We start from the raw sequence: 18,141 nt of genomic DNA, 5'->3' as shown, positions 1-18,141 counted from the left end.
CCTGAAAAATGGCAGAAGGTAGTGGAATAAAAGAGTGAATACGTTGTTTGATAAAGTTCTTGCTGAAAATGAAAAATGTGTCTTTTATTTTTACTTAAAAAACCGAAGGCACTTTTTGGCCCACCCTATATATCTTTGTTGAGTATAGTCATCCTAGTAGGTGTGAAGTGTTATCTCAGGGTTTTGGTTTGCATTTTCCTGGTGCCTAATGATGTTGAATGTCTTTTCATGTGCTTAAGTGGCCATTTGTACATCTTTTTTAGAGAAATATCTATTCACATCCTTTGCTCATTTTTTAATTGGGTTGTCTTTTTACTATTGAGTTGTAATTGTTCTTTATATATTTTGGATACCAGTCCCTTATCAGATATATGATTTGCAAATATTTTCTCCCATTTTGTGGATGTCTTTCCACTTTACTGATGGTGTCTTTTTTTAATTTTGATGAAGTCCATACTATCTTTGTTGTTGTTGTAGCTTGTGCTTTTAATGTCATATATAAGAAGCCATTATCTAATCCAAGGTTACAAAGATCTATGCCTGTATTTTTTCCCAAGAGTTTTATAGTTTTAACTCTTGTATTTATGTCTTAGATCCATTTGACCAAGAAAACTGACACACATCCTGTTTTGTGGATGCTCTCTATCATGTAACTGACACTGTTTCCTTTAGTTCATTGGCTGCTAGGAGTTCAGGGCTAAATTTGTAATATATTGCTTGCAATTATACAGAGCTTTTGATGTTTCCTTTGTGTACTGACTTCCTATTAGTCTCATTCATTCAAATAAGTATCTGAATGAGTATACTCAGAGTATATACTGAATGAGATATTCATTCAAGTATCTGCTTGTGCCAGGGGCTGAAAATACAGCAACAGCAAGACAGACTTGGCCAGGGAAGATTTCTATAAGATGAGATTTGAGCACAGACTTGAATGACACAAAGGAAGGAAAACTATGTGAGGACCTGAAGGAAAAACTTATCTTTCCAACCTTCATTTTCCTTTTGTCCTTATGCCTCGGACTAATTTTCAGTTTGTGTGTATGTGTGTCTTGGATATATTTTTTTAAGCTGTTTTTTAAATCCTTTCTGGAAAAAGGCACAGTATAATGTAAAACACAGTATAGCAAAATAAATGCACTAAAAAATACTTGTACGCCACAAAGGTAGCATGAGAAAAATTTGTGAGGGTGTGGGGTGTGGGAGGGGTGGAGGGACAGGCCAGCTAAGGGCCTTCTGGGAAGAAGGAACAGCATGTGCAGGGCAGGATCTGGCAGGGTGGTGTGCTCTGGGAACTTCACACCCCACTGGTGCTGAATTTCTTAAAGTTTCTTAAATTTGAGGAGGAGAGAGGAAATGAACCTGGATAGGTAAGTAGTAGCAGGTCGTAGTGAGTCTTGTTACCTTTGCATAAACCAAGGTTTATCTGTTCTCTCAGTCCAGAATTTTTGGATGATAGTTGTGGCCCATATCAGCCATAACATAAATTACAGCAACATTCTGTCTTAGAGAAATGTAAAGCAGACCAAATATTGAGATGTTTCCAATAGGTCTCTTTTCTTTCTCAAACCTCCTCATCTAGGTTCGAATTACATTGATGAAATTTCTCCCGAGCGTGTTTATGGATGCCATGAGAGACAACCCTGAAGCTGCCGTACATATTTTTGAAGGAACTCATGAAAATCCTGAGTTAATTTGGAATGACAGCTCCAGAGATAAAGTGTCCATGACAGTTAGAGAAATGGTGCTCGAGTAAGTCAAGAGACGCGCAGTAACTTAGTGCCTTCAGGTGGGGTCACCGGGCAGGCAGGCGTGCCTCACGTTGTCTGTCACCTTTCTAAGGCTTACTCTACATGCATGAAAGTGTGTCTTGTGACTGAAGTTTGATGTCCTTTCTCCTTTTTTTTTTCCCAAGGCACTTTAAAACTCAGCAAGACAACCCCGATGTAAACTGGAAGGTAAAGTATACTTTTATTCAGAGGAAGGAATTTTACATTTTACTGTAAATTTTTGTTGTTTTTTTAAACTCCTGATGAGTGAGTTTAATGCCAACCTTTTAGATACTTTGTCATTAAGAAACTTAGGTCTTCCCCTGGAAAATAAGGTTGTAAACATAAAAGTAGGAATACTCACTTTCAGAGTAAGTAACTTAATCAAAGGGCTTTTTCTGAATTTTGTTAAGAGAAAATAAAACTTACAATAATTTTGATTTGATTATATTAATGACTATTTAAGGACTAGTTAATTTCATAACGATTTCTTTAATAGGGTTTTTATTTCTTGCTTAATGTACAACTAATGATTAGTAAGTGACTTGACTATTCTTTCTCTATTTAAAGTTGCCTGAAGATTTTGCTGTGGTGTTTGCAGAAGCAGAAGGTGAACTTGCTGTTGGAGGAGTTTTCTTGAGAATCTTTATTGCACAACCAGCTTGGGTTCTAAGAAAGCCTAGAGAATTTCTTATTGCACTGCTAGAAAAGTTAACTGAGCTCCTGGAGAAGAACAATCCTCACGTAAGCTTTAGCCGTCAGCCAGACATTTCATATAGTTTGCTAAACATGTTGATAGTGTTTCTGTTAAAACACCATCCTCATTGACCATACATTAAGAATTGGCTACCTCTTTCAATGTAGCAGCCACCCTTAAATTCACACATGCCTTGTCAAAAGTGAAACTTCTTGGTAAAAGTTGGAGGTATGTATATTGAGAGGATGCTATTTCTAACAATTATAGTAGCTCTGAAAGGTTTCTGCTGTCCCATTTCCAGTGATGGTATGGTTTTAAGGAGAAACCTAAATGTGCAGTGTAGAAACCTAAATGGAAGTGTGTCCTGCTAGGGCATGTTCTTCACTTAGCTTGCCATAGATGGCAGGAATGACCCTACTTAAAAAAATTGACAGGGGAGTCTTAACTACATGGGTGAACCCTGTACCTATGCTCAAAGCCAAAGGCTAGTAGGAAAGCAGGAGTGAGTAGGAGAGTAGACTTGGTCTTGGCTTGGCAAGTCATAAACCCTGATGTAATATAAGGTTTTGTTATTTGAACTCATATATTGAAAATAATTGAGGTACATAATTAATTAAGCAAGCTGGCAGTAGAGGTGATTAAGAGCCCGATCTGTGTTGTTAAATGGTCCTGGACCCCAGTACCAGCCCCCCCACTGACTAGCTCTGTGGCCTGGAGTAATGCCTCCTCATTCTACCTCAGTTACCTCATAGAAGGGTAACAGCATCTGCCCCTAAGGCTGAAGTTTTCATGAGTTTTGATAAATGTGGAGTGCTTAGTATAATGTCGAGTACTTAGAAATCATTAGTTACTATCATTAGCTTTGCAAAAATTAACATTATGTCAGATATTTACATATGTCTCTTTCTATAGTCACATTTTCTCTTTACTAGAATTTTTACTACATACATAGTTTGCTTAAAAAATGAAATCCTCAGAAAGGAGAAACTTGCAAACAGAAAAACGTATAACATTTTCCTTCTATATTGCTTTCTTTTTCAGTGCATCCCAGCTTCCATGTTTATTTAAGACATGTTATGTTATGGATATATATGTTTGCATATAATGGTATAAGTTACAGGTCTTTGCAATCCATTTTCCACAATAGAAAGTGCATTATGACAGCCAGACATGTTAATTAGTAGGATTTTTAATAGAACTGGGGAAAACATTTTTGCTAGTTCTTCATTCTCCTGAATGATTGATGTTCTCTGACATTGGCATTTCTATAACATTATCTGAAAATTTCTAGTAATATCTTTTGAGAGCTGATCTCTTAATAGACATCTCTTATCTGCAATAGAAATGAGATGTGGAATAGAAATGCCCAGAGAAAGGTTGCTTAGATTAATGTATCACATTCTTAAAGTCCTTTAAATTCATGCCTTTGTCAAGATGGGGAAGTTTGTTGTTCTTTTAGGATTTAGGGATCACTTTTCAAGTATCAGCACTTAGAACTTGTGGACCCTTAGTAACACCAAATAATTACCAAGGATGTTTAGGACTTCATCAGTATTTTACAGTTTGCTTGTTTGTTTGTTTTATACCCTCCAGGGAGAAACTCTGGAAACTTTGACAATGGCAACAGTATGTCTCTTCAATGCACAGCCTCAGCTGGCTGATCAGGTCCCACCATTGGGCCATCTTCCCAAAGTTATCCAGGCGATGAATCATAGGAACAATGCCATTCCTAAGAGTGCCATTCGAGTTATTCATGCCCTGTCTGAAAATGAGGTATTGATGAATCCATTTAGTAGCTTATAGCTCTAGAATTCATCTGTGCTCCCTCTTCCTGACTAATGTACATTGAAGTATAAATCCCCTTCCTACCATATGCCTTAATCCATACGAGCCTCATGGTATTGTAACAATTCTTAAACTGGTTTAAATGATCTGATTAATAGGAGACTGAATTTGACTTAGTTCATTATTAAACTTGAGCTGATGGGACTTCCCTGGTGGTCCAGTGGTTAAGACTTGGCACTTCCACTTCAGGGAACATGGGATCAATCCCTGGTCGGGGAACTAAGGGATTTTTGGCGTGGCGCGGCCCAAAAGAAAAAAAAAAAAACTTGAACTGAATGTAGGTTTTTCATATATTATTGTGGTATTTACCGTGTTACATAAAATATTGCTAGTCTACAAGTAACCTTCTCTTTTTGGGCACTTAGCTGTGTGTTCGAGCCATGGCATCTTTGGAGACCATTGGCCCACTGATAAATGGAATGAAAAAGAGACCAGATACTATTGGTCTAGCCTGTGAAGCAATTAACCGAATGTTTCAGAAGGAGCAGAGTGAATTAGTAGCACAAGTAAGTGACTTTCTAGATTTCTATTTTAGGGAAGGCAACATACCAAACAAATAGATTTTCACTTATTTAGCACTGATTTTGGTTTCCCTGACTTGGCAGAGAGGTAACTTGTGAATTTGTGCATGCACAATTTTATATTTTATACACACACACACACACACACACACAGGCACATGTATATATACACACAGAAAAGGTGGGCCAGCTACCAAAAATCCTTCCAATGTCAAAGTACTTTTGTGATGTCTGAATTTTAAATTTTGGTTATTTACTAAGCATTTATCCTTAACTTGCTTTGTAAAATTTGTTTTATCCTTTTTGGAAAGATTCATTCTGTTTATTCATTCCTTTGTTTCTGAAGTCATGTTCAAAAAACATGCCAAGGTTTTTATAGTCCTTTTCAAAGAGACTACCCATCTAATGAAAAGAAGACTTTGTGGGTACCAATGTAGCAGACATCAAGGGAACCAAAAAACATATAATAAATTTAAAAGCCATTGAGAAAGTGATCTTTCTATAATACAACTTTTAAACGTGTAACTCATTCTTCACTTAAAAATCCTTCAATGGTTTCCCATTACCTGCCAGATGACAAAGTGACATTTGACATCCTTAGCCTGAATACAAGGCCCTGCATCCTTATTATCTGGCCCTCCTATTTCCCAGCCCCTTTTCCTCTCACATCTTCTCTCTCCATCCACCCCCACTTCCATCCCTGTTCCTTGTTCAGGCAGGTTAGAAGTACTGAGTACATTTCAAGGAGATAATTGGATGCTCTGAGGTTCAAATTTATAATTGGCTGGGAGGGTTGTTGTATTGGAAAGAACATGAGTTAGTTCTACCACTTGATGGCTCTGTGACCTCAGGCATGATATTTAACCTTACAGTACTCAGATTCCTCATCTGTAAAATAAAGTTATGACTTCTCACAGGGTTGTTCCAAGAATAATATCTGTAAAAAAGAGGTAGACTTACTTAGTTACTTCCACCTCTTTCCTTTGAATTTCAGAGCGGGCAGTGAAAATTATGTGGTAGCAGAGTATTACTTAGCTTTTATTAGGCTAATAGAAAATGTATGGTGAATGCAAAGGTTGATGTTTTAAGAAAATGTGAAAAAGAACTAATATACTGCCAATATTGTTGCCCATCAGTGTATGTCCTTAGAGGAAGCAGACCAGTATACTCGCTGAAGCTCAGGTTCTGTACTTTATAGGTCCAGACACAGATTCCATTACTGTCTAGCTCTGTGACTGTCAACATGTTTTACCCTCCATGCATTGATTTTTCCATTGGCAATATTATAGTTGTGCCTACATCATTAGGTGTTGGGAGGATTAAGTAAAATAATCAGCATATAGCATTTAGAATAGTTGATGGAACAGAATAAAATCTCATTAAGTAAAAATGTCATTACTATTAGATACCCTCGCCCCCGAAATTCTGCATCTGGCATTAAAATAAAATAAAGCAGAGTGTCCTCTTCCAGATATGGTTCTGGGAGTGAAATTATTTCCTCAGTGGACGGCTTACATTTTTTAAAGCGTATATATTTGTGTGTGTGTCTATATATATATATAGACACACAGACACATACATACATACACACACGTACACACGTATGTATACTTAATATTCTCTTCTAGGCCCTGAAAGCAGATTTGGTCCCATACCTCTTAAAATTACTTGAAGGCATTGGCCTTGAAAATCTGGACAGCCCAGCAGCCACAAAGGCTCAGATTGTTAAAGCTCTCAAGGCAATGACTCGAAGCCTGCAGCATGGAGAACAGGTGAGTCTGCACAGAGGTAACTTTGCCGATTACAAGGCATTTTCAAAGCCAGGTGTCTTGGCCATTGGTGATCTATGCACCTCAGCTCAGGTTCCACCTACAGGTGTGGTTCTTGACCGTAACTGGAGCAGATCCCAAGACCAGGGATGGACTAGCATAGCTGCCTCATAAAACACAAACTATATACTCAAATAGTCACCGGGAGGATTCTTTCTCTGGATAGTGGTAGCATGTTGCACATTCTTCAGCATAGAAGAATACTGAGCATTTAGTTGCCGGTTAAGATTAACTTTCAGTTCTAGGAGTTACTGTGGAATAGTGATAACTGCATTCATTAACCATCCCATAATACCATTTTAAAAGATACAGAACATCATTTTAGTTTCATCTCCTTCCGTTATTAGCACTTACAAAGTGTTGGCTTCCTTTTTGTTGTAACTTAGATTCTATTAATGTGTTTCAGCTGCATGCATATGCTGAGTTCAAACCAGTTCAGTAATTTAATTTTCCTCATTGGTTTTTTTTTTTTTTAAACATCTTTATTGGAGTATAACTGCTTTACAATGTGTTAGTTTCTGCTTTATAACAAAGTGAATCAGTTATACATATGTTCCCATATCTCTTCCCTCTTGCATCTCCCTCCCTCCCACCCTCCCTATCCCACCCCTCTAGGTGGTCACAAAGCACCGAGCTGATCTCCCTGTGCTATGTGGCTGCTTCCCACTAGCTATCTATTTTACATTTGGTAGTGTATATATGCCTATGCCACTCTCTCACCCTGTCACATCTTACCCCTCCCCCTCCCCATATCCTCAAGTCCATTCTCTAGTGGGTCTGTGTCTTTATTCCCGTCTTCCTCATTGGTTTTATTCTTTTTTTTTTTTTTTTGAAATCGATTTATTTGTGGTTTGCAACCACAATTTTTAAAAAAAAAATTTTTTTTTAATTATTATTATTTATTTATTTATTTATTTATTTTTGGCTGTGTTGGGTCTTCGTTTCTGTGCGTGGGCTTTCTCTAGTAGCAAGTGGGGGCCACTCTTCATCGCAGTGCATGGGCCTCTCACTGTCGCAGCCTCTCTTGTTGAGGAGCACAAGCTCCAGACACGCAGGCTCAGTAGTTGTGGCTCACGGGCCTAGTTGCTCCGTGGCATATGGGATCCTCCCAGACCAGGGCTCGAACCCATGTCCCCTGCACTGGCAGGCAGATTCTCAACCACTGCGCCACCAGGGAAGCCCTGGTTTTATTCTTAATGTTGCATCTGAGGAGTTCCTCATTCAGTATTATTATATAGCCCTATCTAGTAATGCTCTCTTTTTTTAAGTTGAGGTGAAATTTACATAACATAAAATTAACCATTTTAAATTGAACAATTTACTGGTATTTAGTGCATTAACAATGTTGTATAACCACCACTTTATCTAGTCCCCAAAACTCTGTACCAATTAAGCAGTTATTTCCCATTTCTTCTTCCCCTCAGCTTCTGGCAGTCACCACTCTGTTTTCTAGGAATTCACCAATTCTGGACATTTCACATAAATGGAATCATACAATATGTGACCTTTTGTGTCTGGCTTCTGTCACTTAGCATGTTTTCAAGGTTAATCTGCGTTATAGTGTGTTTCAACACTTCATTCCTTTTTAAGGCTGAATAATGTTCCATTGTGTGTATATGCCACGATTTGTTTACCCATTCATCCGTTGATAGATGTTTGGACTATTTCTACCTACTAATGTTCTTCTGTAGGTTTAAATTGACTTAAACCTCTCCTTTAGTGAATCCATTGTGTTTGTATGTTCCAACTAAAGAAACATTTTGTATGCTGTTGTCCCTCCTAGCAGTATTCTCATTTGAACTATTTAAGATGATAATAAAGAAGAGAGACAGCATGTGCTGCTGCAGTCATTAACTATATGTTGAATAAAGTTACCTGTGGGTGTTCTGAATGCTAAGCAAAGGCACTCCTGTGTACCGCGTGCCAGCAATTGTCCTCCCCTCTGGATTCCTGTTGATGAGAATTAGCAGAGCAACCTTGACACCCACCTTCCACTCCCAAGGGGAGGAAAGAGTTATGATAGTTTCCAAAATAGGAACTTTAGCACCTTCACAACTAATCACTTCCACCATTGCTTCTCTCCAAGGTTGGGACAAAGAGTCTTTTGGACTCACACAGTCCCCGTATATATCTCTACTTTAATGCTTACCGCTAAGTTATCTGGCATTGTCTGTCTCCCCTACTAAACTGTAGGCACTTCAGGGACAGAGAAAGTCTTTCTCATCTTTGTGTCCACTGTGCAACCCACATATGAGGTGCTCAATAAATATTTGATCTGAACTTTGATATGCGAAAGATATCCTCTATATTGGAATTTCCTAAACTTTTTTTTTATCTATGTCACAGAAAGAAACATGTCTTCCATCTTAGTCCAATACACATTTACACACATGTTATTTATACTCGTGTGTGTATATATATCACAGGACAATTTTGCCCATTTTACATGTGATACTCTGACGCTTTCTATATTAATCTATTTTATTTTCTCAAGCATGTTGATCACAACTGTCTTAATAGATTTCTTAAACTTCTAACAGGTCACATCCATAGTTTGAAAAAGTGCTTTAAATTGTAGCTTGAGGGACTTCCGGGGAGGTCCAGCAGTTAAGACTCTGCACTCCCAGTGCAGGGGGCCTGGATTTGATCCCTGGTCAGAGAACCCGAATGCCGCAACTAAGAGCCTGAATGCCGCAATGAAGATCCCACGTGTCGCAACTAAGACCCGGTGCAGCCAAATAAATAAATAGATGTTAAAAAAAAAAAAAAGTTGTAGCTTGAGTTTTGCAGTAGCTCCTCCCCAAACCCCTTCCTGAGGAATACTTCATGAACCCACACCACACTGTCAGCCAGTTGTTACTATCACAAGAACATCTTCGTGCCCAAATTACATACAAGTCAGTAAGTTCAAATAGTAGAGTCCAAGTTTAGAGGGAAGACTGATTTAGGGACTTACTTGCATTTGGCTTAATGAGATGTGCCTGGTATAGAGTGTCTGATGAATGTGAGGTCTTGGTTCATCTTTGGTTCTTTCCTCAGCTGGCCTGTTCCTTTTGTCTTGTAAGTTTGCTTTTTCTCTTTAATTTCATCTACCAACATCTAGCACTTAGTTTGTTTAAGTTCAAAGAGTTTGTTTTACTTCCCTAGGTGAATGAAATCCTGTCTCGTTCTTCAGTCTGGAGTGCCTTCAAAGATCAGAAACATGACTTGTTTATTTCTGAGTCACAAACAGCAGGATACCTCACAGGTAAACCACACCCAATTCTCTTCCCTAAGACACATGGCAGAAGCCACTTGGACCTTTCTTTTGCCCTGTCTAGACTAAAAATGGCATTTAGAGGGTTTTCCTAGGTTCCTAGCTACCTGTCTTGGAGATGCTGTGGGCATGCAGTGGACCTCTGGTTCTAGCCCAGACAGCATGCGAACTGCTGTGGTGTCGAATGTGTGCTGACTGCAACGTGGACACTGCTTAGTTTTGATCCAGTAAATCCATGGTGTCATATGTTGTATTTGGAGTATGGCTGTATTAAAATGTTTATCTTGAACATGTAAAAAAAGAGTGGAGAGATATCTACTCAGAAATATGATAGCATCGTTCCATTCTGTCAGAATACTAGGTTGAAGTTCCAAATATGCATACTCACATGTGAAATATTTTTTCTTCGAAGTTACCAGTGATTAATCTGAAGTTTTACTAAATATTTAGAGTTTATCTTCTCGTGGGAGGAAATATGTGGGTACCATAAAGGAAAGGATGTTTTACTGCCTAGGGATCAGAAGATAATACACTGCAGAAGCTTGGGACATTTGTCCATTTTACAGACTTATTTTAGCATAGTAATTTTGGAATACTTGTTTTCATATTAGCTTCTGTTTAAAAAGAAAGTCACAGAAGTCTATTGCTAAATGCTGAAAATGAAATATAGTCTTTGGTATAAAAGTTTTTAGTTTGAAATTAACCTTAGGAATATTAAGTGATTCTTGCAGCCTGCCTGAAATTATAGTATTTTAAAAAATGTCAGCCCTGCGTCCTCCTCTAACCAGAGATGATGTAGGTAAATTGAGAGAAAAAATTAATTACCCAGGGTTTCTCACACCAGTGTAACTGTTTTAATAATCCTGATCGCTAGTATAGAAATTTATAAATCCTGAAGACCAAATCTTGAATATTCAGAAGTGGGGACTTTGGTGAAAGTTTTGCATGGTTTTAATTTTAGACGTGGTTGTGACATTACTGTTTTTTCCTCCACTGTGACCTCTTTAATATTAATCCACTAAAATTTATAATCAGACTTCTAGAAATTATGAACATGTGGTGCATGTGTGTGCATTAAGAGTAGAGTGCTGTGGGTTTCCCTTCTACCTTTCCCATCCCCTGCCCTATGATTTCTATGGAGAGAAATACCTAGAATATGGTCTTAGTCTCTTCCATATCTCTTTCAAATTCGGGGTAAAGCTGTAGCTTCTAAGTAGGAGTATGTTCTTATAGACACACTAAAAACTACCACTTTAGACTCTTTTCCCAAAAAGTTTACACAATACCACCTTTTCATGGTATTATATTCATTACTTTGTATGTAAGAACGGTACGATTGGAAAATCTGCCGTATTTTTTTCTAGCTGAGAGTAAACTTATTTAAAATTTGACCTTGAAGAATAGGAAGATATAGATTACAAGCAGGGACAGGAAGGCCTCTTCTAATTCTTTTTGTTCTTGAGTGTACTTCACATTCATTGCATTCACTGACTTGACTGGATGGAATAAAAGACTGCAGGTGATCTTTGACGTACTAACAGCTGTGGGTCAAAAGGTCTGTCGTTAGAATACAGAAGAGAGAAGGATTTATCTTCAGAGACCTAGAGTTCCTTTAGAAATCACTTGGTCCTCACCCCCACCCAGATTCCCTAATAACTGTAGGAAAAGTTCAGGGAGCCAAAAGGTTTCTGTCTGTGCCTTTCCTTTTACTTGGATCCCTGGGGTAGCTTCTGAATGAGTTATGAGAAGCAGCTTTGATGGGCTGCAGAAGGTTAGGGAAATAAAAAGGCTGGGGTTTATAAATTTCTTCACATCCTTGGTCTGGCTCACGGGGCAGCAAGTTCCATATAAAGCCATCGAGGGGTAGGTGGTATAAATCCCAGCCTGGAAAGGGCCTGGAGCTTTACTGTGGCCATTCTGAAGGTCATTGTTGAAGCCCAAGGGCACATCAGTTGACGTGGGACAATCTGGACTAGCTCTGAGCTGTGTTGGCCCCCTAATTGTCCAGTTCTTAGCACATCATCAGTCTGGGATGTTCTTTTGTTGTGAAAGTACTACCGGTTGAACTGATGTATATTTATCGCTTGGATTGCCAAATGTTTTCTTTTTTGTGTTTGAGCTTTTCCGTTGAATTGTGTGTCATTGTTTGATAAAAGGGGCTAGTACTTCTAATAATGATAAAATTCCGTTACATGGAACTCCATGGAATGTATACAGTGTTGTGTTGAATTGGAATTTTAAATTTACCCCACTCTGCCTTCAGTCTTGAGAAGATTCAGTTTGTACCAGCCCCTGTCTAATCAATTTGCAAATGAAATAAGGTGCTGTGAGAACATAAGTTGTCACCAGCCTTTTCTTCTGATAAGTAGATTTTGTTTAGGAGATGGGGAGAGATAAAGGAAAGTTAATTACTATTTCAAAATAAGATGGGAATGACTAATCGCATTTATAATTTTCTTCTTCCTGGCTGCTGAGCAAATGTCACTCAGTCACATGTTCAGGATTTGGGGTAAAAATTAAAATGTCCTAGGCAAGATTATTCAGTGTTGATAAATTGAGATGAGACGGACCCTCTAGCCTGGCATATTGTTTTGTTTTATGATAAATGTTCATCTAAAAGTGCCTCAGTGGGACTTTACCCATGGTGCAGTTAAGCTGTAACTGCTCATTTTGCAGGGCCTTGGGTTACTTAGCCATTTATTTTGTTTTAGAAGAGCTTGGTGCTAACAAGCTCAAAGCCCTATAAAAATAATTTCAGCAGTGAAAATCCTCAGATTTCCTTACCTAGAAAATCAGTAGAGAAAGAAGGAACAACAAGGAAAGAAAGAGAAGTGGGCCAAGGCAAAGATGCTTTTAAGAGCTAGAATTGGAGATGAAGAACTTTGTACCATATACTTATTTACTTCTATTTAATTAGAGGCATGTGGAATAGTTAACTTGTTTTCCTAAGGTCATCAAAGGGAGCAAGTGTGCATTTCTTGGGCCTCTCATCAAACTGGTCCATTAGTTCTTTGCAGAGTTGGTTTTTATTACCTTTTGTTTTTCTTTTTACACGTGTCCAAGACTACACAATGGGAGCCATGTTAGGAAAGATTCCCTAAGGTCAGTGTCAGTTTATTGTAGGACATTGCTGCTAAGACAGGGCTTTCTTTTTTTCCCCCCCACTGAGAATCCCATGTTCATTTTCACCAAAGGCCATGCTCCTTCCACTACTCCATCATGGCAGCCAATTCCATTCTGTGGGATTCTTGGTTTTCACATCCCTCTTAAGTCCAGCTGCCTTACACAGTGTGCCATGTGCCCCGTTTCTGGCAGCCCCTACTCTTTCCTGCCATGTTTCTCTGGAGAACACAGTGTCGTATCCCAGCAGACTGTAGCTTCCAGCCCCTAGAAGCCAGACATGTCTGGAAGAGGCCAGGGGTGTGAGGGAGAGAGCATCTCAGACTTCATTTAGAGAAATACCAGGAATTGACTTGTCTTTCCTAAAGAGGCAAATGGTGGGGCTAGAATTTGGTCTCTTCTGGATAATCCTTCTAGGCCCATCATTCACAATTTAGATTTTAGCCCAGAGGTTCCCAAACTTTCTCAGTTCACAGTGCCTTACTTAGTGATTTTTTTTTTCTTTATCTACCCCTAGGCCAAAAGAAATGCTTAATAATTAAGTTTATTAAGTAGTTATATCCAAACAACTTGCGATTAGTTGTTTGTATGGTATCCAACAGATATCATTTGTCTCTCAAATTAAAAATAGCCCGTGGTGTCCCGTGTGAATTTGCCCCGGGGTGCCTCAGCATGTAGTCTGAGAACCACATCCTTAGTCCTTTCTCTATATGTAGCATTCATGATTTGGTCTCATAATCTATTCATTTGATGTGAACTAAGTTGAGCCCACATCAGAAGTGCTCAGGAACTGTACCAGTCTGGAGTGTTTAGGGGTTTATTCTTAAGGGTTGCATCCTTGGCACGTTCCCTAGCAATCTTGCTGCTGCCTGAAGTTCAGAGTGGCAGGTTGGTGGGAAGTGATGTAACCGTGTGGCGCTGTTGCTCTGAACTGCTGTCAGGGGGGTATGGTCTCTTTCCTGAGCAGTCTGTGGAAGGCCTGGTGTCCTGATTGGTGGAAAGCAGGGGTTGATAGATGCAGGCCCACCTTGCCTTAAAAAAGGGAAAATCCTTTTTCTAGGTTTTCTAAGTTCCCGGGCACTCCAGGTGGCAAGTGGCACCTCACGTGAGCTGAGTTGTCTCTGGCCGCCGTGTAACCACGTGCTGCATACACAGTGTCTGCTTTCTTCACGTCCTCAGTACACATGCTCATGAGGTTAAAAACAAGATGAATCTGAATTGTCCCCCTTTTGTCCTGCTTCAGTCCCTGTTATACCTTAGCCTTCATCAAACTGCTCTGCTGTTTGCACTTCCTTATGACTTCCCTTGCTGCTTATGTTTCTTTTTTCCCCTCAGGTGTCTCTCCTTCCCTTCTAACTGGCAGCAGTCCCCTTCACCTCAGGAGCGGGCTTTAGATCCGCTCTGCCAGGCAGCTTGCTAACTTCTGTGTAGCTCTCTGAAGCAGGTAGAGAACCATTTTGCTAAATGCATGCCGCTTCCACTGCCTTTCTAGTCCTAACCCTTACAATGTTCCTTAGCTGTTTGCCTTGTTTCCTATGATTTCAGCTAAAAGTATTGTTCAATATGCAGTATTATGCTGCAGTACGGTGTCTCTTGCAAGTACTCTGTTGTGCAGAGTACAGTTGTGCAGTGATTCTGAGGTGTAATTAAATGTCTCTGCAGTTCATGATAAACTAGAGGGCTAAAGCCATTATATATGCTCATAGGCCACATCTTCATAAATGCTGGCATAGATAATGGCATTTTTGTGCACTAGAGATTGTTAGAATCAAGACATATAAAACTAAAATATTGATACCTTTTCCATAGCACTCTTATTTTGACCTATGAGCGATGTCCAGAGTTTGCGTTTTCTTTCTCAGAGACCTTGGTGTAGCAACCCTTGTACATTTGGTGTTACTTGTTAAAGTAGCATTTCTTTGCACCAAATGAAAATAGGTTAACTCGAATGTGGATAGAAGTGTTTTTTGTTGGGAATTCATCACGTATGACTTTCGAATGGACTGACCCAAGTACAGAGTTTCTTTCCTCTGTTCCCATTTTTTCTCATTTGACATTAGCTATATCCTTCAGCGTCCAAGATTTTTTGAAAGATTGAACTTCCCAGATGTGAGAAGGGAAAATTTTTCCATGTTTCCAGTGTTACTGTCCAGCATAAATTTTGAAATGATTTTTAACTTTGTCATATAGTAAAGGCAAACCATGAAAATGGTGCTGTGTAGCTGTTTATTAAGGTTTCGTTGTATGCTTAGGTAATCCTAATAGATTGTATCAGTTCCTTGTGATGGGGTGCTTGACCTGGTTCTGACATTTTTATAAAGGTCAGTGTTTTCACATCACTCTGCTCTTTAGAAGGTGTGTATTTTCCTTTCTCTCTTGCAGGACCTGGAGTTGCTGGCTACCTTACTGCAGGGACATCGTCTTCAGTCATGTCTAACCTGCCGCCTCCCGTAGACCGCGAGGCAGGCGACCTTGGCTTTCAGACTTGAAACTTTATTGAGAGACAATAAACGCTGAAAGGCCAGTGCCCCGTCCACATTCCTCCAGCTGATACGTTGAAGAAAACTCTTAACTGCCTTTCTCCTGGTTTCATGACAGTGTTATTCCTTTTTCTATAAATATATTTTTATTTAGGAAAAAAGTCAGTGATTCTAATTGTATCACGTTATAAGAAAGCACTCTGGGGATCAACCTAAGCGGGTACACAAGAATTTTTTTTTCTTGATGTATGTAAGCACATTTTGTTCCTTTATATCTGTTTACAAGACTGTGAATCAAGAAGACAAAACTTTCTTCCTAGTTTTTATAATGTTTTTTTTGAACTAGTGTGACCGTGGGGTTGAACTGCAGTCTACAGAAATTGGGAAATCTAAGTCACCCCTAAGAAGGGCATTTCCCTCTCCTGCATCGAGTCTGTGTGGCTGTTCTCCTACCGTCGAACACTATTAGGTTTTGTCCTTGCACCTGTTCGCTGGTATCCTCTCCTCAATCATTAACCTTCTGAGAGCTCACAGCATACGTTGGTATGTATAACTGGCTTTACCAAATTGAATGAAAAAGGAGTTGTGCAAAAAAATTTAAAAATGGATGTCAAGATGTTATGTAAGAGATTAGTGTAATTGTGAAATGTTCTATACATTATCAAATATATAAAGCTTTCTATATTGAATGTACATTATACAGATCATTCTTATGTGTACATAAAATTTTAAAAATAAAGGGAATTGACTGCTTTGTTAATGAGATATATTTGTTCTCGTTTCATTTTTCCCTTTGAAGACCTTGTATATCTTTATTTCTAAGACAGGTTTAGTAGTAGTAGCAGTAAACAGACTTTGCCTTACATTTCCAGTATCTCATACAGCTACATTGACATACATGTTCATTCCTAAATCCCTTCATTAGTATTTCAACCACATCTAAATTTCCAGACACAGATAGCATCTCATTTATTTTCCACACAATATTCAGGAATGGGTCAGGCTGTTAATAAATAGCTTAATGCATGTGACACATTAATTCCAATATTTTTAAGAGGAAAGAAGAGTGAGAGGAGATTTCACATAACAAATTTCAGCACTGAGGTCTTCTAGTGTGATCACAGACTACAAGAAAATATAAACATGTAAAATATATACAAACACTTCTTAAAGAATAAGGAAATATCCAACCCTCCAAGTTGCCTTTGAAAGCAAGAACCAAGTTTATTCCACAGTTGATGTGTAAGAAGAGCTGGAATGGACACTTATTCATATCATAAATTGTTAATTCAAAATTTTCCATCAGATTTATCATCTCTCAACTTAAAGATTATGGAGTAATGCACCCATGTAAGTATTTTAACATATAACTAGGTTTTTAGTTTCTAAGAGGAAATACTTAGTCATAAAAATATGTTCACTAAAAGAGATTCTAACAGCTAATTTACGAGTAGGTGTTTTAGAAGAGCATAAATCACTACAACAATATATTTTCTTTAAATACTAAAAGAATGTAAATATTGTGAATATTTACAATAAAGGCCCATTTAAATAAATCTGCAAGTCACTGATGTTTGAATACCAATAACAGTTCATCTTTTTTATTTATTTTTATTTTTATTTTTATTTTTTTAAGAGGAATGTTTAATGTTCTTTTTTTTAATTAATTATTTATTTATGGCTGTGTTGTGTCTTCATTTCTGTGCGAGGGCTTTCTCTAGTTGTGGCAAGCGAGGGCCACTCTTCATCATGGTGCGCGGGCCTCTCACTATCGCGGCCTCTCTTGTTGCGGAGCACAGGCTCCAGATGCGCAGGCTCAGTAATTGTGGCTCATGGGCCCAGTTGCTCCACGGCAATGTGGGATCCTCCCAGACCAGGGCTCAAACCCGTGTCCCCTGCATTGGCAGGCGGACTCCCAACCACTGTGCCACCAGGGAAGCCCATCTTTTTTATTTTTGAATTTTATTTATTTTTTTATACAGCAGGTTCTTATTAGTTATCCATTTTATACATATTGGTGTATATATGTCAATCCCAATCTCCCATTTCATTACACCACCACCAGCTCATCTTTATTGAACATTATGCCAAGCATTTTATAAAGTGTCATATGTGCATAACTTCAGTTAATCCTCAGCAAACCTATGGGCTTGTTGCTGATATAATTCCCATCTTCCAGGTGAAGAACATGAGGTTCAGAGAGGCAAAGCAACTTACCGAAAAGTCACACAACTAGTAAGTAACAGAGTAAGAAATTAAAACTACTTTTACTTGACACCATAGTCTGTTTTCTGAGCCACTATCCTCAGATAGCGATAATCTCAAATAGGTGTATGTGGCTAGGAAGACTGAGTTTCTTTGTTTTTTTGTTTTGTTTTTTTTTTTTAAATTTGAGTTATTACTTTTTTTTTTTTTCTTTTGGCCACACCTCACGGCATGTGGAACTTCCCCGACCAGGGATCAAACCCATGCCCCGTGCAGTGGAAGCACAGAGTCTTAACCACTGGACCACCAGGGAAGCCCCTGTTTTTCATTTGTAAACATATTTTATTGTAAACTAAAACAGGTATAGAAAATCTCAGTGAACAAATTAGTTTAATGAATATTAGTTTAATATTCACTTC

At 38.6% G+C, this 18,141-nt stretch overlaps 1 protein-coding gene across 5 annotated transcripts in view; it reads left to right on the top strand.

The window, feature by feature from the left end:
- Positions 1–16,282, top strand: part of DNAJC13 (DnaJ heat shock protein family (Hsp40) member C13) — a 123,435-nt gene extending 107,153 nt beyond the window's left edge. For all 5 annotated transcript variants that reach the window (XM_059920337.1, XM_059920339.1, XM_059920335.1 and 2 more), the window contains 8 exons: positions 1,583–1,752; positions 1,916–1,958; positions 2,340–2,513; positions 4,060–4,239; positions 4,677–4,817; positions 6,461–6,604; positions 9,809–9,908; positions 15,420–16,282. In XM_059920337.1, the coding sequence (XP_059776320.1) occupies positions 1,583–1,752; positions 1,916–1,958; positions 2,340–2,513; positions 4,060–4,239; positions 4,677–4,817; positions 6,461–6,604; positions 9,809–9,908; positions 15,420–15,526 (1,059 nt within the window). In that variant the 3' untranslated portion in view covers positions 15,527–16,282. The remainder of the gene's footprint in view (positions 1–1,582; positions 1,753–1,915; positions 1,959–2,339; positions 2,514–4,059; positions 4,240–4,676; positions 4,818–6,460; positions 6,605–9,808; positions 9,909–15,419) is intronic.
- Positions 16,283–18,141: the final 1,859 nt, after the last annotated feature.

The sequence above is a fragment of the Balaenoptera ricei genome, chromosome 4 (genome assembly GCF_028023285.1).
Source record: "Balaenoptera ricei isolate mBalRic1 chromosome 4, mBalRic1.hap2, whole genome shotgun sequence".
In the NCBI taxonomy this organism is placed as follows: Eukaryota; Metazoa; Chordata; class Mammalia; order Artiodactyla; family Balaenopteridae; genus Balaenoptera; species Balaenoptera ricei.
This window is presented reverse-complemented; position numbering and strand designations above follow the sequence as displayed.